At 39.9% G+C, this 21,672-nt stretch overlaps 1 protein-coding gene across 2 annotated transcripts in view; it reads left to right on the top strand.

Annotated features, from left to right (window-relative positions):
- The window catches only part of LOC126248684 (ATP-binding cassette sub-family C member 5-like), a 288,000-nt gene that overhangs the window by 14,936 nt on the left and 251,392 nt on the right, over nt 1-21,672 (top strand). For both annotated transcript variants that reach the window (XM_049949958.1, XM_049949966.1), the window contains 2 exons: nt 6,109-6,180; nt 11,758-11,884. In XM_049949958.1, coding sequence (XP_049805915.1) covers nt 6,109-6,180; nt 11,758-11,884 — 199 coding nt within the window. The remainder of the gene's footprint in view (nt 1-6,108; nt 6,181-11,757; nt 11,885-21,672) is intronic.

The raw sequence follows: 21,672 nt of genomic DNA on the forward strand, positions 1-21,672 counted from the left end.
TGATAGGATTTCGTTTCTCCTCTGTCCCTGAAACTAAGACAGAAAAGCCCTCGCAGAAATCGAAGTTGGCTAAGAAAATGGACAAGTCGTAGTTCCCAAGGAGGAGATGCCAGTGGCCGCCATGCCACTGGACTCAGCATTTTGCACCTCTGATATAGAGGTGGCGTTCCTGGTGGCCTCTGTAGCATCATGGCATCAGATCTCCCCCCCCCCCCCCCTCCACACACACACACACACACACACACACACACACACACAAAACCTGATTCAGAATCGTTATGTATTGATACTGTATCCTTGCAACTGGTGGCAGCAGGTGACGTGCTTCCTTGACCTGATTGCCAGTCTCACGTTCTAGCCATTTTCAACCATATCGGGAGTGAGGGCGAGTTCCCATCTCAGTGTCAAGAAAGAGTGATAGTCCGGGTACTGGCACTGGGTAAACACCTCCTGAGATAGACAGGTATCACCCATTTAACTCTGTAGCCTGATGTTTTTCTGCAAGTTTCTTGAACATTGGTGAACCCACAGCTCTGTTGATACCATGAATCTTGGGACCTTTTGGCTCCATCCCAGGGTAATTTCTGCCAAGACTCTTCAACAGCTGACAATTTGGTCTCTCTAGAGTCTGCTATCCGGATGGCTTTTGCCTGCTGATAACACCTTATCACTGTTTTCATCTTTGACTTGTAAAGGATTTATGACACCATATGTTGTCATCACATTCTCGCTACCCTACATAAGTAGGGTCCCTGGAACTTTTTATCATGTCATACTTTCCAGGTTCAAGTTGGTGCTTCAAGTTAGTGCCTCTCACAGAACCGCCTGCCCTCCATACACAAGAGTTCGGGGTTCCAAATAACTATATTGTGGATGCCACATTTCCTATTGCTTTTTGTGGTCTAGCTACAGCCATGGGATCTAAAGTGATGCCATCCTTATATGCTGATGATGTTTGCTTCTATTGTTGCTCTTCAACTGTGGGTGTTGCCAAACGCCAACTGCAGGTTGCCATGTGAAAGGCGAAGTCCTGGCCTCTAACCCATGGCCCAATTTCCGGCTGCGAAGACATTTGTCATGCTCTTTCATTGCCATTGTACTGTCCATCCACAACCAAAATTCTACATCGTTGCTCAGTGTGGTGGACTCTTATTGCTTTTTGGGAATGTTCTCCAATGCCCGATTCATGTGGCTTCCCCATCTTTGCCAAGTTAACCAAAAATGCTGGTCACACCTTAATACTCTTTGCTGCCTCAGTAACACCGGCTGGGGTGCATATCATTCTATACTTATGTGGCTTTAAAAAGCTCCCGTCTTGATTATGGGATTCTGGCATATGGATTGGCATTGCCCACTGTGTTGCAAATGTGTAACCGGATACATTACTGTGGGTTCCAACATGCAAAAAGTGCCGTTTGGACTAGCTCTGTGACCAGCCTAGTCTTGGAGGCTGGGGTCCCTCCACCATGGGTCAGATGCCAACAGCTGCTGCTCAATTATGTGATATGCATTCACTGCTCCTCGGAACATCTGAACTTCCATGTTCTTTCTCCTGGTATGGAGTTCCACCTCCCACAATACAGGCCCAAGACTGGAGTCACAATCACAGGTTGCATACAGTGTATTTGCCCTGAACTCCAGATTGCCCCATTGTTGCCTCTTGTGAGGGAGCAATCACATATGCCCCTGTGGTGTGTACCACACCCTAGGATATTTCTAAACCTTTCCTTTGCACCAAAAGACTGTTGACGCCATGGTTTTTCGCTGCCTGTTACTGGCTGTCCCTGATGCATTTCCAGGTTCAGAAGGGGTGGCTCGACGGACGACGGATTAACTGGGTTTGCCTACGTACACACTAGGTGTAGGGAACTACTCTACCTGCCATAAGTTTGTAAACACCTAGTAATTATAGACAATGGAAAGGAAATACAGTAGAAAAATGCATTTTGTTGTTTTCCAAATGTTTATTAAGCTCAAATAATACAGAGGAAGAGGCAACAATTAAATTTTCGATTCCTCAAAATAGCCACCCTTTGCTTTCATCACTGCCTTGCACACTCTCGGCATACGCTGCGTCAGTTTTGCCAAGGTTTCAGTTGGAATTAATATCCATTCTTGCTGCAGGACCTCCCACAATTGTGACCCACCCATGATTTCCCATTTTTCGATCCTCCTGTCCAATTCATACCATAGCAGCTCGATTGGGTTAAAATCAGGCGATTGGAGTGGCCATTCCATGTTTTTCAATATTTTACGAACCTCTAGAGACTTCACATAGTTCTTACACAAGCAAGACATATGTTTTGGGTCGTTGTCTTGCTGCAAGACAAACCCTTTCCCAATCAGACGCAAACTAGATGTCTTAGCATGTCGCTGGAGAATGGCAAGTTAATCCTTTTGGTTCATTTTTCCATCTATTTTCACCAAATCTCTGACTTTATTCCCTTCAAAGGATCCCCATACCATCACAAAAGCCCCTTCATGCTTTACAGTTGGAATTACGCACTGAGGATTCAAGCTTTCGTGGGGTAAGCGGCGTACAAATTGACGGCATTTACTTCCAAATATTTCGAACATGGATTCATCAGTGAATAAGAATCTTTCACATTCCCCCGCTGTCCATTGTTGGTGTGTTTTAGCCCACTGAAGCCTTTTCTTCTTGTTAACAGGGTGCAACATTGGTTTCCTTGTTGCTACATAACCTCGGAGGTTGTTGTCTCACTATTGACTCACTCACCAGTGTATCCCTCATTGCATTTAGTTCAGCAGTCATGTCACGGACAGTTTTTAATCTGTTACATTTAGTGGTCACTACCAAATACTGATATTTTCCTAGCGTTTTGATATTTTCCTGGCGTTCTGATATTTTCCTAGGTGCTCCTGAGAGAGGACGATTTCCATAGGAGCCTATTTCTCGATGCCAGTGTATGGTTTTGACAACTACGCTGATGTAAATCGTCAGTATTTTTGCTATTTATAGGACACTATTGCCTTCTTGGTGCAAAGTGATTATCATGACCTGTGATTCATAAGGAATCTGGCACTTTGGGACCATTTTCAATTACTTTCGTGGCATGTTATACCTTTATGCAACTACAAGTGAACAGAAATGTAAACAATGTACCTCTACATAGCCATGCAGTCTACTTGCGCCACCTGGTGTGTTTAGTAGAACTGCTTGGACAGGTAATGTTGGTTTACATAAAATAGATCAGTACTAGTATGTTCCAATATGTATGTGTATGTACAATAATTAAGTGTACAATACTGTACATGTTATTATTAACCGTTATTTGAGCTTGCTATTCTGTATTCTAACCAATAACTCACATAGATCACTTCCATCTTGCTTTGCTATAATACGCAGAATGGTGTTTCCAAACTTATGGAGGGCAGTGTATGCTCTCTGATAAATGGATGCGTTGTATTCACTATTGAATTGGTGACTGTCACTTGAGCCCACAGTCAAGTTTGTTCTTTGTTCATGCTCTGATAAGACATTCTTAATTGGCAGTGACTCCTTGAGTAGCCTTCACACTGTTGACCAGTGCTAACCTCGGTACCCATTTTTTGTAACTATCCAGGATTTCCTTTCTGATTTTGATCACTGTGTCTTCTGGTCATGTTGGGATCCCAGGGAATGAACATGCTGAATGATTGGCCAAGTTGGCTACCATGGTGCTGACTTTGGAGAAGAGAGATACCGGAACCGGACCTTTGGTCAATAGTACGCCATCAATTGTAGGAAGGTTGTAAGCTTGTAACCCGGCGTGGTGTGTCCTGGTTCTCTGAGCAAACTGCGGGCAACAAAGGGGGCCATGGCAGTTTTACTGGATTGTCCTAATTTGGCTGCCTTACGACAAAATCACAAACTTCCTGCTTCCTGACACACAGCCTCTGGTGCTGGTGGATGACACCCAAGCTGCTGATCTGGGTTTATATTTCAACCACAAAGGCAGTTTGTACTCCTTTATCTGATGTAGGGCACTTTGACCTCGCCAACTGCTTGATGGGTCAGAGGGACACCCCTTCACCTGGTGGATCCCAGGGGCCCCATGGCTGCCCTTGCTCATTGGTTTGACTTGGCTCCTGCCCTTTCAACTTTTAATTCTTGTTAATTTTTTACATTTTTCATTGTTTTAATGTCTCATCATCATTGTTCTCTTTCCTGTGATTGTATCAGCTTGTCTACATTTCTAGTTTTCTTGTGTTAATGAACCTTGGTGATATGCAAAGGGTGTGTTTCCCACTGCATAACATGTGCCAGGGGCCTCTAGCTGCTTTGTGGGCTGAGTAACTTGCAAACCTTACTCCTTCTCACCCCTCTCTCACTTCTAATTGCTGCACTATCTTGGTTTTATTGATTCTCGGTTGCAGTCAGGTTCTTCAAGATTTATTATGTGTCCTTGCTCTCAGAGGACTATTTCTGTCGTGATGCGTGTAGGATGGAGGGACTGATGACCTCGTAGTTTGGTACCTTTAACCCCATCAATACAATCCACTTCAGCGAGGAAAAGAATAGTAATTGTGCTGGGCACCGGAGCATGTGGGAATCCATGGAAATGAGCAAGCTGACGTATCATTAAGGGATTCCTAAATGGAAGTAGTGTTGTATGCTCTCTCCTTCAGCGCTATTACCTCTTTGTGGAAGAGTTGTATCAGCGGTATGATGAGTGGGTGGAGGTACTAAACGAGTTATGACAGGTGGAACTGATAGTTTTGAAGTGGTAAATTTCTCTCCATTCACAGGTAACTTCTTCTTGGTAGTTTAGTCAGGATTGTATTATTTATATTTTTATTAAATATCATGCAGAAACCATATAAGTAATACAAGGAGTAAAAGTAACATTTCACAGATTAGTTGAGGCTCAAAGTCATTGATAGGCTCATCAGTTAGACTTGGGTGAGGGGTTGTGTACGTGGAGTCGGTGAAGGAGACAGGAAATGGGAGATAGGTTTGGAGAAGAGTGGCTGACAGCTGAAAGGGGGAGGCAGCAGCTTCATGGGGGAGTGTGGTACCATTGAGCTCATTCTGGCTGTAGCCTGGGGTAGTTGTGCATGGCACACATTGACTTGGGGGAGTAGATCAGGTGCTGGAGGTAGAGAAGAAGAAGAGGGAGACTGTAAAGTGCAGTATGAGTGAAGTCAGAGTTGTTGTTATAATCATTGTCCTCCTTTACAAGCACACTAGGACTTGAAAGCCCCCTTTTCCAAATAATTGGTTTGATATTTGTCTCATGGGTCTTAGGCATAATAATTTGTTATGATGTGGAATGTGTTACTTTACAGTCACTATTTGCTTCTGCATTGTTTTGATTTTGTGGCTTTGTTTTCCATGGCTTTGTTTTCCAGAACGTTCAGTGTTGTGATGCACGTATAAAGCTTAACATAACTAAAGATGCATCAGCCCTTTGTAATGTGCTCATAGCAACATTCCTGCCAATTTTATTATTTTAAATTATTGAAGTTTTAAGTGCACAAATAGTAATCCAATACTGTAGTTTAATGTGCATCTTGACCTTTTTGCAGCTCTTAAAATTCTCCTTCATGACATGTTCTGTGGAACACGGGTCGCTGTTTTGTAATACTTTGTTTAATTAATCCCTCTGTTACAGAATTTTATGTTATGTCATGTGCTGTGAGTGAACATACATTTAAGATACAGGGAGACCAACACACAGTGTCATTTGTGTGTAAACTGACATGGAACTGAATTGTTCCCTTTCTGCTGTAGCATTGACCATACAGTGTCATCAGTAGCTTCAAATTTCTTGTAATTGTTCTTATTTCTTATAAGCAATCTAGTAATAAATTCTACTTTCACTGTGATATTTTCTGTTAAGGCTGGCTGAAGTTCCATTTTAATTGTAACATCGTTCTCACCTTTATAAGCTTACACTTTCGTTAGGAAGAAACTCAGACATATTTAGGCTTGGGTTGATATTTTATATGTTTACACTTCGCTTAGATGAAACCATGTAATTTTAAACATTCCTTTCTGCTTCTTCTCACCCCCCCCCTTTTTTTTTTAAAACATGGAAATATGCTTTCTTTTTTCTGCCTAAAGGATTGTGTGTTATACTTAATCATCCCTTTTTGCCATTGCAGGAATGTCAAAAAGCAGAAAAACCGTTATGCTCCAGCTCTCAAACATTTTCTGCCATACCGTCCTGCTCCTACGTAAGTATATTATAGTTAAAATAATTTAAGCAGACAGCAGAGTTGTACTATTATATATACTAATTACTCACAGCACATTATAATTTGGAATGAACTGTAACTGATGTAAAGGACAACCATTTTGTATGCTAGAACTCCTTATTAAAAACATCAATCTCAGTCATTTGCTAAAATTTAGTTCTCTTCCTCCTACAAGCCTTGAAAAGCATTGCAATTTGGAGAGTGATGTTCATCTTCTGTTAGCACTGAATTACTACAAGACATCGAGAGTTAATATCTCTGTTCATGTAGACTACACTTGCCTTCAGGAAGAACAACACATCAGATCTGAATTTATTGAAAGGTATCTTTTTAAGATTCTGAATATGCTGATATTCTGCAAACAGAAATAAAATCTGAAATTTTTATTAAAAAACTGAAAAAAGAGTTTAGTGTACAGATGCCAACCATTAAGTATTCAGAGGAAGCACAGCCCAGTGGACAAGCACATCAAAAACGAGTAGCGATAGTAGCTCAGCTTTCAACTTGTATTCTGTTTTTTTCAAATAATTTGGAATGTCAGCACAGCTGCGTCATCCACGCGTTATTTTATTTACCGGTCTAACCTCATTGATATCCATCATTGTCAATCAAAACATTGTGACAATTCATGTGACTAGTCTCAATGTTATTTACAAATTAACTGGAAATGTTTGATATCTGTCACTGATCTATCTACAATTAAGTTAGTTATTTGCATGTTCCAAAGATCTTAATTGTAATATGCTGTTATTGTTTGGTATGTGGTTATTAGTTTACAAATGTGTTACTCAGCAAGGCAGATCGGTTAGACAACTGTAGCTTATTCATTGAGAATAAGTGTAAAACCAAGTACAGCTAAGTACTGCATAGCAGTATGCATAAGCTGAAAATGTGCATTACTAGTATGTGTTTGCAATGGATACAATGAGGCAGCGCATTCACCATGACCACGTCTAGCTTCCCATGGTAATTTTCCTGTTAACACCTCAGTCTGATGACGAGCCTGCAGTGGCTAAAAAATTAACTGTTAAGGAAATGAAGCTTATCAAAATCCAACAGAGAGACTGGTTGCCTATTTACAACCGAACTAGCAACCACTCCCAGCTTCATCTGCATAGCACGAAGTATCTACAGCTGGATGACTTTAGTGACATTAGCGGTAATTTTGTTTGTGGGGCACTGCATGATTAGAAAGTAAGAGAAAAACATTAGGTAACTGAATATTATCAGTTTCACCAGTGTGTTGCGGCACCTAAAGACATGAGCAGACTGCCCAACAGAAACCCATTAACAAAGCAAACTGCGCATCAAAGGTCCCTATAGCCATTCATATGTAGGCGGGACAGTCACACCAGTCCACCGTGTGTATCAAAATCCCTACAGTAGCTCTTGAGATTAGACCATACATACAGACAGTGAGTGTGGAACTTCAGTTTATGTACAGAAAAAAGAAAGGAGGGGAGAGAAATCATCAATAAAGGTGTTAATCAATTCACTCACCTGACCAGTCCATATGTCTGCACAGGCACTCTCTCTCACATACTTCTGCAACACTCTGGCATGTGCCTAAACCCAGCCCATTGTTGATACAAACAAAGGGAGCAATGCAATTGCACATTCATGCAACAGAAACTTCACACTGGTTGATGCAAAAGTTCAGGCTCCAAATAAATAAGAAAGTGTGAAACTGCACAGCATCACATTTTTCAAATGTGTGAATCTAACCATTCACTACCATAAGGGCCTAATGCAACATAATACATGCTTCCAGAATGAGGTTTTCACTCTGCAGCGGAGTGTGCGCTGATATGAAACTTCCTGGCAGATTAAAACTGTGTGCTGGACTGAGACTCGAACTCGGGATCTTTGCCTTTTGCGGGAAAGTGCTCTACCAACTGAGCTACCCAAGCACGACTCACGCCCCGTCCTCACAGCCTTACCTCTGCCAGTACCTCGTTTCCTACTTTCCATACTTCACAGAAGCTCTCCTGCGAACCTTGCAGTTTTAATCTGCCAGGAAGTTTCTCAGCGCACACTCCACTGCAGAGTGAAAATCTCTTTCTGGAAACATCCCCCAGACTGTGGCTAAGCCATGTCTCCACAATATCCTTTCTTCCAGGAGTGCTAGTTCTCCAAGGTTCGCAGGAGAGCTTCTGTGAAGTTTGGAAAGTAGGAGACGAGGTACTGGCGGAAGTAAAACTGTGAGGACGGGGTGTGTGTCGTGCTTGGGTAGCTCAGTTGTAGTGCACTTGCCCGCGATAGGCAAAGGTCCCGAGTTAGTCTCGGTCTGGCACACAGTTTTAATCTGCCAGGAAGTTTCGTAATACATGCTTTCTCATCAACTACTGCCAGGATGGCTTTGATGCAAGGAAAAATACAAAATTGTTTCAAGTGATTAGTGGATAAAAGTATGAGAATAAATAGAATAAATAAAATGAATAAATAAGAATTAATAAAATGATACATTAGATGTCAAGTGTATTCCTAATAGCATTTAAAAATAACATAGTATCTGACCATGGTGCAGCATAGAAAATACAGGAGCCTCAGAATAGACAATCTACGTTATTAGGAAACATCTCCTGTGTTTTTCACAAGTATGATGCACTGTTCCTTCAGACACACATGCATGTTTGAAGGATCAGACAGATAAGTGGCTCCAGCCATTATGAAAGTACAGGGTGTTTCAAAAATGACCGGTATATTTGAAACGGCAAAATGGCAATAAAAACTAAATGAGCAGCAATAGAAATACACCGTTTGTTGCAATATGCTTGGGACAACAGTACATTTTCAGGCGGACAAACTTTCGAAATTACAGTAGTTACAATTTTCAACAGCAGATGGTGCTGCAAGTGATGTGAAAGATATAGAAGACAATGCACTCTGTGGGTGCGCCATTCTGTACGTCGTCTTTCTGCTGTAAGCGTGTGCTGTTCACAACGTGCAAGTGTGCTGTAGACAACATGGTTTATTCCTTAGAACAGAGGATTTGTCTGGTGTTGGAATTCCACTGCCTAGAACACAGTGTTGTTGCAACAAGCCGAAGTTTTCAACGGAGGTTTAATGTAACCAAAGGACCGAAAAGCGATACAATAAAGGATCTGTTTGAAAAATTTCAACGGACTGGGAACGTGACGGATGAACGTGCTGGAAAGGTAGGGCGACCGCGTACGGCAACCACAGAGGGCAACGCGCAGCTAGTGCAGCAGGTGATCCAACAGCGGCCTCGGGTTTCCGTTCGCCGTGCTGCAGCTGCGGTCCAAATGACGCCAACGTCCACGTATCGTCTCATGCGCCAGAGTTTACACCTCTATCCATACAAAATCAAACGCGGCAACCCCTCAGTGCCGCTACCATTGCTGCACGAGAGACATTCGCTAACGATATAGTGCACAGGATTGATGACGGCGATATGCATGTGGGCAGCATTTGGTTTACTGACGAAGCTTATTTTTACCTGGACGGCTTCGTCAATAAACAGAACTGGCGCATATAGGGAACTGAAAAGCCCCATGTTGCAGTCCCATCGTCCCTGCATCCTCAAAAAGTACTGGTCTGGGCCGCCATTTCTTCCAAAGGAATCATTGGCCCATTTTTCAGATCCGAAACGATTACTGCATCACGCTATCTGGACATTCTTTGTGAATTTGTGGCGGTACAAACCGCCTTAGACGACACTGCGAACACCTCGTGATTTATGCAAGATGGTGCCCGGCCACATCGCACGGCCGACGTCTTTAATTTCCTGAATGAATATTTCGATGATCGTGTGATTGCTTTGGGCTATCCGAAACATACAGGAGGCAGCGTGGATTGGCCTCCCTATTCGCCAGACATGAACCCCTGTGACTACTTTCTGTGGGGACACTTGAAAGACAAGGTGTACCGCCAGAATCCAGAAACAATTGAACAGCTAAAGCAGTACATCTCATCTGCATGTGAAGCCATTCCGCCAGACACGTTGTCAAAGGTTTCGGGTAATTTCATTCAGAGACTACGCCATATTATTGCTACGCATGGTGGATATGTGGAAAATATCGTACTATAGAGTTTCCCAGACCGCAGCGCCATCTGTTGTTGAAAATTGTAACTACTGTAATTTCGAAAGTTTGTCTGTCTGAAAATGTACTGTTGTCCCAAGCATATTGCAACAAACGGTGTATTTCTATCGCTGCTCGTTTAGTTTTTATTGCCGTTTCAAATATACCGGTCATTTTTGAAACACCCTGTACATTAAGTGTATTCACAGTTGCGTATATAAACAACCATCAGCTGTATAATGGAATGACGACAGTGAAAATTTGTGCTGGACAATACTTGAACCCGAATTTCCTCTTTTTTCGCGAGCAGTCGCCGTACCACTAGCCTATTCATGCATCTGTTGCCACCGGACCCAAACTTCCATATATCGTCAAGGGATTATCCTAATACGTTTTAGTAAAAGGACATGTCAGTGACATAGAAAAGTTCCCTACTGAACTTTGCTAAAATCTGAGAAAAGGAATGTTTATTTCTGCCTCGTGCACCAGCAGAAAGTAAATATTTATTTTGTAATTTTGATGATCACATAGCCATTTAAATGCATACAACTTGTAAAAACAATATTGTGCAGCACTTTATGGATCATAATTATGTGCATTGTGTGCAGCATATCGTACACACTGGACTTGCATGCACATAAATCATATTCGTAGCACAGAATATGCCAGTGACATCACTGCAACTGCACACACTTACCCATGTGGTGAAGTTTGGAGCGATGAGAAATTGTGGAAAGCTCCTGTTAAATATTCTTCTGTTGGCTGGGACTCCACAAGTTGACTTTATATTGCAAATAGTGCCATTTGAAGTGATGGTGACTTTTACAATTATGTATCATGAAAAAAGAAGTGCCAAAAGTTAATGATACATTGAATGCTTTAATTTCAGACATGTCAGATTTGGGGCTCCATAAGGTAATCCTTTGGGGTGTTACATTTATGTGTTACTTAGTGCATGACAGTGTGGGCCTGTAATTGCTGTCTTGTTCCTGGGACATTAAAGCTGACAGTCTCTCTCTGCCTAGGGATGTGTACCACTCAAAATAGCATTGCAGGTATGTGTGATAAAACAGAATGTGTTAATTGTTTTACATATTGCAAGATTTGGGTAGGAACTGGAATTGATTACATTGCAAAATGGTGATTGCAAAACATTTTATCCTGTGAACTTAAATCCTTCCAAGCAAGAACATGCAAAATATTACTTGCTGGTTGAGGAGGAAGGGGGGGGGGGGGCAGATGGGCAGATGAGAACGATAATTTCAGATTTCACCATCTGAAAAATAGATGTTATATTTTTGTAACTGTATGTTATGACAAATTCTAGCTAAATTCCTCTGGACTGCTTGTCGAGAAACATGCTGCCAGTTTTTTTTTAATTTTTTTCATTGTGGGTTTTTATTCTCGTCAACCAATGTACAAAATTATATCTGAATCACCCTGACACATTTAAATGATATATGTCACAAGCTTTATCATTCTTGCTGACTGCTTTTTTTTTCTTTTGTTACAGTGATAGTCATGCAATGCCAAGTAATTCAGCTGGTATGTTCTCCTTTGTTGCTATTACATGGATGTCGCGACTTATGTGGAAAGCTTACAGGAAGGGTCTGACTGAAGATGATCTGTTTGATTTACAGGTGTGTATAGGATTTTTATCAGTAATTTTTCCCTGTAGTTCCTTTTGTATAGTTAGATAAAATGTTACAGACTATGTTTTTCTGTTGATAATGATTCACCTAAAAAATAATGTATTATTTTTCTTTCCATCTGTGAACAATTATGTGGGATACAGTGCATTCTGTTTCATTACAAAAATTTCTGGTTTTATTATTGATGTCACAACAAAATGATGTTGGGGTTGTCATGGTCGTGGATGTGAAGATAAAGATTTATAAAGTTTCTAAAGTGTAAAACTGTAAGTTCGTGTTTTTAAATTTCCTGCTCTTTTTTTCTACATTATTGTAATACCATCTAAGTTTCACCTACATGTACATGTGTAGTTTCTGGATACAGTTTCCGATGAGGTAGTCTTTGATGCATTGTTCTGTTGTTAACTATAGTAAGCCATATTTTAGTATGAGAAAATAAAGTGATTCCTTAAAATATGGGGTTTCTAGTAGGCCAATGCCAGCAAAAATCTTATTTGTAAGAGATCTTTCAAATTATCTTTCATCATATAAATATGTCTGTTTACTTTTGCACTGCTTCATCTATGTTGTTGACTGAGGTATGTATGCAGTATATTCCTGTCCGACTGTATGGTGAAGAAAATATGCACAGGTTTCATCAGCATCCCAGTAGTCTGTAAAAAACTGTGTAGTTTACCCTGGAGATAGAAAACAATAGTTTAAATCCATTATTAAAAATCTCATTAATGACTACACAATATATTTGGTTTAGCAAGGAATGTTTACATCAGAACAAAACTCCAAAAGGGGGTATGTAAACATTAAATTGAGATGGACATCTCCAGTATCAGCGACGAGTGCCAAGATTGTTGAGAGTGTGTGGATGAAAGAAGAAATTTGAAACCAGCACAGAATCTGTGATAACCTAAGTCTATATTTAAAAGTTGGTCACATCTATGCAAGCTCAATAGTTTTGATCCCAATGTGTGTGACAGTGTAAAAATGTAACAATCATGACTGCTGAGCTCAAAGTGCTAAACAGGGGCATTAAATATGCTCAGTTTGCACAGTCTCTAAAGAAAACAAATTTTAACTCTGAGTTTGGCGTCAGTTGATAATTTTAAGATCATATAGTTCTCACACAGTTCTAAGCTAGTACCATTTGACATCACTACTTATTTACAAATGTGTCCAGTGATAAGTGTATGAACATGTGAACAGGTCTTTGGCACAAACCTCAAGTAAATACTGTAGAATTATATTACACAGTCGTTGCCACTCAAACATATGGTAAACATAATTATTTGTGGTTTGAGAGCACTTATAAAAAGTCTGATAGCCTAGCTATGGGTTTTCACTTACTATCTGAAATTTTCATAGACAATTTTGAACAAGTTTTCTTACTGAAAGAGCCACTGAGCTGCAAAATTAAATACTGAATCATATGTTTGGATGTTGTGTTGTGTTTGTGAACTGGTATCACCAGGCAATAAGACACATCCTTAACAACAATTGAAAATAAAATTCAGCTTCTGACAGATTAAAACTGTGTATTGGACTGGGACTCGAACCTAATTTTTTTTTTTTGGGGGGTGGGGTGGGGTGGGGTGGGGTGGGGTGGGGGGTGGGGGGTGGCAGCACATGGCCAACTGACTGAGCTATCCAAGCATGAGTTTGAGTCCTGATGGACCAACACAGTCCTAATCTGTTAGGAAGCTTCAAACCAGTGCACACTCTGCTGCAGAGTAAAAAGTCATGCTGATAATAAAATTTTGTTAACAATAGAACTATGATGTTCTAGCATAAATATAACCATTCAAGATACCCAGCAGTTCTCAAGATTTTCTGTTTTACAGGTCAATTTTTGAATTGTACCATGGTCCAAAGGAACTTTGCATCATAATCAGAATAACATAGGCACTGCATTATCATAAGAAATAAACATATTAAAACATGAAATCAGAATAATGTGTGAAAAATAATGTGAACAAACAGTGACAGGGAATCGAAGCTGCTAAGGAAGTAAAACATAGTTAACACAACATTTTCATTAGGAACAACCAGATGTTGAGAGTGCACAACAAAGAGCATTATGTACTTCAGTAAAAAACTGCTTACTAGGAGATCAGAGAATAAAGTTCAAATAAAATTTGAACAAAACCATATAGAAGAAATAGTAACAGACTAGATTGAAACTGCTGCCAACAATTGGGAAATCAATTACAATATTCTGTCGACTTATGGAAAATAAACTACTTGTGAGTAAATAGAAGACAATGACAACGCATTTCCAGCTTAGCCATAATCTAAATATAAATGTTGAACTCCATTTACATCTCCACTGCCACTGAGATATACAATTTTTGTTGTTGTTTTTTTTTTTTTGTTTTGTTTTTGTTATTGTGGATGAACAACTGTTATTGAAAGAGAATGCAGATCATATTTGTAAGAAGCTTGGTAGCTTTCAGATTTTATTCTTTGATGAGTTAGAGTAACATAAACTTACGAGCACCCGCGGACACACACATATGCCTCTACGTAGCTGGCACCATATAGAGGCATAGGAATGTGTCTGCATGTGTATGAATATATGTGCGTTTGCAAATTTTTTTTCTTCCTTTTGAGTGTACCTATCAACTAATCAACATTTCTGCTTTTTCAGTGAGTATTCTCGTTTAATCCTTAAGTATGTACATTCCACAAGAACTTTCCTACATGTATATTTGTAAGAAAGTCAGTACAAATATGTATTAATTGAAATGGGTCTCAGCCCTCCTGGACCGTGATATCTTACGACAAATATGTTTTGGATTGATATGTCCATTTCCTCAGTATGGTATTGAGATCAGCAGTCTATACAGACAGGCTTTTTAAGCTGCAAAAGAAGGCAATAAGAGTAGTAGCTAAGGTAAACAAGAGAAATCCTTGCAAAAAAGTTCTGGAAAATATAAAATACTTACCATCTATTATATCCGTGTCCTGCAGGCAATCAAGCTTGTGAAACTCAATCCAAAACATAATACAATGAACAGTAATGAGTACGTAGCTACAATAAATGTGGAAGGGAAAACTTGCACAGAATTAAAAGCAATTAGAAGGCTGCATTCCACAGCCTACATAAAATAGGGACAGTTTGTTACAACAGACTACCATCCAATCTTAATACAGCTAATTTAAATACCTTATTGAATAAACTGAAGCATTTATTAATAGATAAATGATCTTATTCAATGGAAGATTTCAGATTGTAATATCACCTTTTAAAACTGTTTGTGTAGATCGCCATAAGTTACAGTTGTTACAACCTCGTTTCTCAATGTATATGTGAACTGAAGCTATCAAAATGTCTGAAAACTGATTACCATATGGACTGCAAATAAATAACTGAAAGAAGGACATTTACCGTATTTACTCAAATCTAAGCTGCACTTTTTTTCCAGTTTTTGTAATCCAAAAAACCGCCTGCAGCTTAGAATCGAGTGCAAAGCAAGCGGAAGTTCTCAAAAATTTTGGTGGGTGCCGCCACAACTAACTTCTGCCATCGAATATATGTAGCGATACACAGGCATGATTTGTAGTCACAAAGATAAATACTAGCACCAAAACCTCTGCGTCAGAAAATAAATTAAAAAAAAAAAAAATGAGTTTCGACCATTGCATTTTCATACATTATCCAATGAAGTAAATACAAATTCTGTATTGTTCATCTTCAAATGTAGCAGCATTTCATTGTACTACGAAAATCCGACTGGCAAGACTGTTTGGGATGTTTGTCAATATGGCCAACTCTACATTCTGAATTTTTTCCTACCAGTGAGAAGAGATGGTTGCTAATAGGAACTTTTATGAATTGTGGATCACATGCAGTATTCTCTTCACCATAGGAATAATATGAATGTAAACAATTTGCCATGTATTGTATCGTGTTTGCTGCTATTTCATTTAAATCCTGTCTGCCTAATAAACTACGAAAATAGAGTGAGACAACAGCAAACGCAGAAGAATATACATATCATGTCATGTTTATATTCGTATTATTCTTATGCCTAATAGTGATACAGTCAGAAATGAAGCACGGCAATTGACTAGATTTTTAAATCTAAGATGACTAATTTCTGTGCAGAATGTAATGTACTGAAGAGGCATCTGCAAAGAGTTTCAAACCGAGAAAAATTTTTGCTAAACTCTCGTTCAGAACATCTTCTATCATACGCAGTCTATTATTTGGTTCTTGTTAATCATTATCAAAGAAAGCAGCAGTGTAAGTAACAACAAGTAGCAGTCCCTTGCCATTGTTTCGCTAACGAGACGATTCCTCTCTTCTTTTTTTTTTAACTTGTAAGCAGCGGTAGCGCGCACAAAAGCAAGCCATGCCGTAAACATGCACTATCAGAATGCAACAAACAATGCATGACACAGTACAGTAATGCATTTTCAGCTTAGTGACGTAAACACCTATAACAAACAAAACTGCGCTTATCAGATCAAAGAAAAATAAGCAATCAATTCAAACCAGACGAAGCACGTGAAAAAGGAAGGGTACCTGTATAAATACAGACAGAGCGCCTGACGCATAGCAATGGCTACCTGATAAAGCTTAACTGCTAAGCTTAAGACTCGAACCAAACTACTAGCTGTATCGTCATTCATTCGACCTAAATTGTGTCTCATATTACAATGGACCAACTTTGTTTCGATTTGGAGATGCGGCCTAAAACTTTTCTTTCCCCTTGAATTTCGAGTCTCAAATTTCAGGTGCAGCTTAGATTCGAGAAAATACAGTACGTTAATATTAAATGAAATCAAAAACAGGTATTTTTTAATAACAGAACTACTACCTCAATCTGAGAAATCTCTCTCTCTCTCTCTCTCTCTCTCTCTCTCTCTCTCTCTCTCTCAGCACTTTGAGTTTTGCTTTCTTCCTTTGCAGCTCTCTTAGCTTTCCTTTTTCTCTTTTCTCTTTCTCTCATTTTATTTTGAGGACTTCTCAGCTGCTCTTCTTTCTGCTACTGCTTCACTGTGCGTGTGCATTTCGAAAGCTGTGTATTAACTGCTTTGTGATGGGTACAGATCCATTTCCCCCAGAGATCTTGATTGCATCGTGAATGTTACAAAGAGCTGTGAGAGACATTTCAATCAAGTTTCAACCAGAATGGAGGAGTTGTGAGAGAAACTTAAAGGCAGGCAATGCCATGGAAGAGAATGCAAACAAGCGTGATAAATCTCTTCAAATTTTCATATCCTCTCTTATTCTCAGTGACCGTCATCCAGAATAGGTCAATGCAGTTATGATTTCCATCAAATTTCTTGAGGATTACCTTTACTGACCTGATCTCTAAAAGATTTTGGAACTCACAATCAATGGGATCGGCGTCATGACCACCAAAGCAAGGTTGGCATCAATTGCCACTTCTGGGTCTAAACACATATTGCCCTTTGTAAGGGAATACACCAGGGTTTAATTATACAGAATTTGGGATACCATACTCATCATAAATGTACGACACTCATTCCAGAATGCCAAGATATCTTTTTTTGATACACTACATTGATGAGAGATTTTTGGTTCTGCACCCCATGTCCACTTTCTGAGGTCTCAAAAGGTTTGTGTTGTCACTCAAATCTGTTTTGAAGGCAATCTGTTTCTCCAAAAATTTTGGTTTGACAAATTTTCCCATTAATTCTCTGGCCATATTCTGGAGGGGCTATAGAGGAAATGAGCTAAAGGGGCATCTGTGTGAAATTTGCTCAGAATTGCCAAACAAGAGCAACCATAGCCTCAAAAAAGGCGAGATAGGTTCTCAACCTCTTGTGACTCAAAGACTCGTGCACCACTTAAAATCTGTGGCTCTTAGGAATTCCAGTAGTGACATTAGGTTTTTGTTCTATCTCCTCCTATTTCTTCTTTGCCCTCTCTACTTCCTTCAAATACTTTCCATCAGCTCGTAATATTTGCTGGTCTCTGACTGCCAACATTTCGTTTTCCAACCACAGAATGGCACAAAACTTCTGCGGGGAACAAAAGTGCCTGTATCATCAGTGAAATTCCCGGGATGAGATGATAGATTGTATAAAGCTCTCAGAAACTTACTAAAGTTCTAGCCACTGCTAGTACAACCTGTCTTAAAGCACCATGCACTTTGTGTAACCAGCATATCCCAAACCCTAAGAGCTTAGGTTTCACTGGTTTACCCTCGACATTAAGCTTGCTATTTCTAACGAAATGCGTTATTAACATTAATGCTGTCCATGGACACCGGGACTACATGCCTTTTCAGGTTTACCTTAGACTGGGATGCACCTGTGTCGAATCTTTCGACTAAATTTTTTGCAGGAATTTTTCCCAAAAACACTTAATTGGGGTACCTGGCCCAATGCACTATTCCAGAAAAATACAGAGCCATCTGCTGCTTTGGCTTAAACACAAATGTGACCATTTCATAGGCAGCAACAGTATTCCATACTTGAAAAATGGCTACAGGCCGAAAACAATACTTTAATTTACTTTTGACTTCTGAAGCTGCACTTCGGATGAAATGTCAGTGTCAGGGGAACATATGTGGTAAGAGATTAACAGGGCTACCAATGTCCATATAAGAGTGGTGTCTCATGGCAGTCAACAGTCCCAAATGGGTCTCTGCCTTTGTCTACCATCATCCATATGTTCATGCAGTAGGTACCTGATGCCATTGCTACGGGGCAGGACCTGATTACTGGAATATGAAAAGATTGCATGACAGGCTCGCTGCCTACACCACAGAAAAGTAAAACTACTTGTAGACTAGTTAGAAATACCACTTCTCGTCATTGAAATTGATAGTAGGTTTATTTTCCAGTGCACTTACTGAGTCAAGGGCGCTGTTGGGATTGTTGGGGTTGATGGTGAGATGTGTGTGTCCAGCAGTGGTAGGCGATCCTGCGGGTCTGCATCTGAGAGCAGTAGCATTGTGACCATGGCTGTTTCTGGCAATTAGCATGGTTACAGGCTCTGTCCACTTACTAATTAACCTCAAGCCCAGCCTGCATCTTACTCCTTGCATGTCAGGACCAGGCCTGCTTACCCACATTACCAAGGGAGAATTTCATTTTACTGAGTGTGTACCGAACACTGAATTTTTTCAGACATTTGCTCTGCGACGTACCAAAACTCTGTATCCTCAGTCCAGTGAGTGTCAGACAAACACTTCCAGTTCTTTGAGTGAGTCCTGTGTTAACGTATGAATTAGATGGAATCATACCTAAACAGTATGGCAAGACATGTCAAAAATTGCATGAAGGAAAGACACTACTTTATGCATACCACTAAAGCACTTATAATCAATCTTATTCATAAACGGCATCTATCAAGTATCTGTATGTGGGTATGCTGCAACAGTAATTTTCCAGTATACACCCAAAATGATGTACTATAATCTGCCATTCCATGTCAAGTGGTCTTAATTTTGAAAAACGTTCTCACAGGACCACTATGGTTTTTGATGAAATTTCGCACTTGTTCCCATTGAACATTTTACTTTCACCAGTTTAAAAGCTCCAGGCCCCAGTGGAACCTCTATCCAATTCTGTTCTAATTTGCAGCTGAATATAATCTTATCATAGATCCCTTGAACAAAAAACTGTGTCCATTAATTGAAAGAAAGCAGATCACATCCGTCTACAAGAATGGTAGCAGAAGGGATCCAGGGATCCACAATATTACTGTCCAATATCCTTGACATCCATTGGCTGCAGAACCTTAGAACATATTCTAAGCTGTTAAATGTAATAAGGAATTTGTAACAGAACGACCTTCTCCATGCCAACAAGAGTGGATTCCAAACACATCTATCAAGTGAAACTCAAACTGCACTTCTCTCACACAATCCTAAAACATGCGATCAAGGCAGTCATGTAGATGTAGTGTTTCTCTGGTTCCGAAAGTATTTGACGTGGTACCCCACCTGTTTTTATTAACAAACATATGGTCATTTGGTGTATCACTGAAATTTGTAACTGGAGTGAAGATTTTTTTGATAGGGAAGATGCTTCAAGTTATCTTGGATGGAGAGTCACCAACAGGTGTAGAAGTAACTTCAGGTTGTATATTAATCACCTTGCATACCATATTAATAGTGACCTCAGACTTTTTTTGCAGATGATGCAGTGATCTGTAATGAATTACTGCCTGAAAGAAATAGCACAAGTATTCAACCATATCTTCGTAAGATTTCAGAGCAGTGCAGAGATTGGCAACTTGATTTGAACATTCAGAACTATAAGTTTGTACATGTCACAAAACAAAAAAAGGTATCCTATGAATAAGAGTTCGCCCCGATAGCTGAGTAGTCAGCGTGGTGGTCTGTCACGCCAAGGGGCCTGGGTTTGATTCCAGGCTGGGTTGGAGATTTTTCTCTGCTCAGGGACTGGGTGTTGTGTTGTCCTCATTATCATTTCATCATCAGTGGAAGGCAACGGGAAACCACCACTGGAATCACTTCCCTAGACACTCATGCGGTGGACCTCTCTGACGAGGCTTACCCCACGACAAGACTGCCGTAAGGCAGAACACAAAGTTTTTTTTATGAATATGATGTCAATGAATCAAAGTTTTAATTGGTCAACTCATACAAATACCTGGGTGTAACACTTTGTAGAGGTATGAAATGGAATGATCACATAGGCTAAGATGTAGGTAAAGCAGATGGCAGATGTTGGAACATGCAGTCAGCCTACAAAGGAGATTGCATACAAATAACACTTGATCCAGCCTAGAATATTGCACAATTGTATGGGACCCATACTAAATAAACCAGTGGGTTATGTTGAATGTATACAGAGAAGAGCAGCACAAATAGTAACAGGTTTGTTTGACACTTTTCGAGAGTGTCACAGAGATGCTGAAGAAACTGTACTGGCAGGCACATGAAAAGAAATGCAAACTATGCCAAGAAAGCCTACTTACAAAATTTCAAGAACCTTCTTTATATGATGACTCTAGGAATATATTACAATCTCATGTGTATTGTTCCTGTAGAAATCATGAGGAGAAGATTAAATTAGTTACAGGATGCACAGATGTATTTAAACAGTCGTTCTTCCTGTGCCTCATACATGGATGGAACTTTGAAAAGCACTAATGACTGGTACAATGAGACATACCATCTGCCATGCACTTCACAGGAGTATAGATGTAGATGTGGGTATCATCATAATGGATTTTGCCAAAACTATAGTATAGTTTTCCTTGTGATATTCAATAGCAAATTAACGAAACCTCTAAAAAATTCAGTTAGCTTGGAGTAAATATGAGCGTAGGGTTTTAGGAGCTAGCTTTGGTCTGGGACACACAGAACTATATCATCATGCTTGTAACCCTGTGGAAACAAGTCCTTATCAGGCTTGGTATCCTGTGGTAAAGAAATCCACCCATGACTGCTGTTGCACAGCTATCAGGCGTGGCCCCTGTGTCAATGGGGAAGCTCATTTTCTCACTTTAAAAGTAGCTACAATTGGTTACCCCACCTTGGACCATGGTAACATATTTATACAATTTTTCATATGTACACTTAAGTGCTACATGAACTGGGGGGGGGGGGGGGGAGGAATTGTGGACAACCATGATTATAGCAGAAAAAGTGCCTAAAATGTGTAATGATGGTCATGACGGAAGACTCCACTCCCAATATTGTTTAAATCTCGAGATACTTTATCATTCATTGGGACTCGTGATGTTACTCTTCCCAGAGAATACTAAACAGTTGTAAAACATAATAAAATATATCAGATTTTATTTGCATAGCAGTGCAATATGGGCGTAC

Source organism: Schistocerca nitens, chromosome 1 (genome assembly GCF_023898315.1).
Source record: "Schistocerca nitens isolate TAMUIC-IGC-003100 chromosome 1, iqSchNite1.1, whole genome shotgun sequence".
NCBI classification, from domain to species: Eukaryota; Metazoa; Arthropoda; class Insecta; order Orthoptera; family Acrididae; genus Schistocerca; species Schistocerca nitens.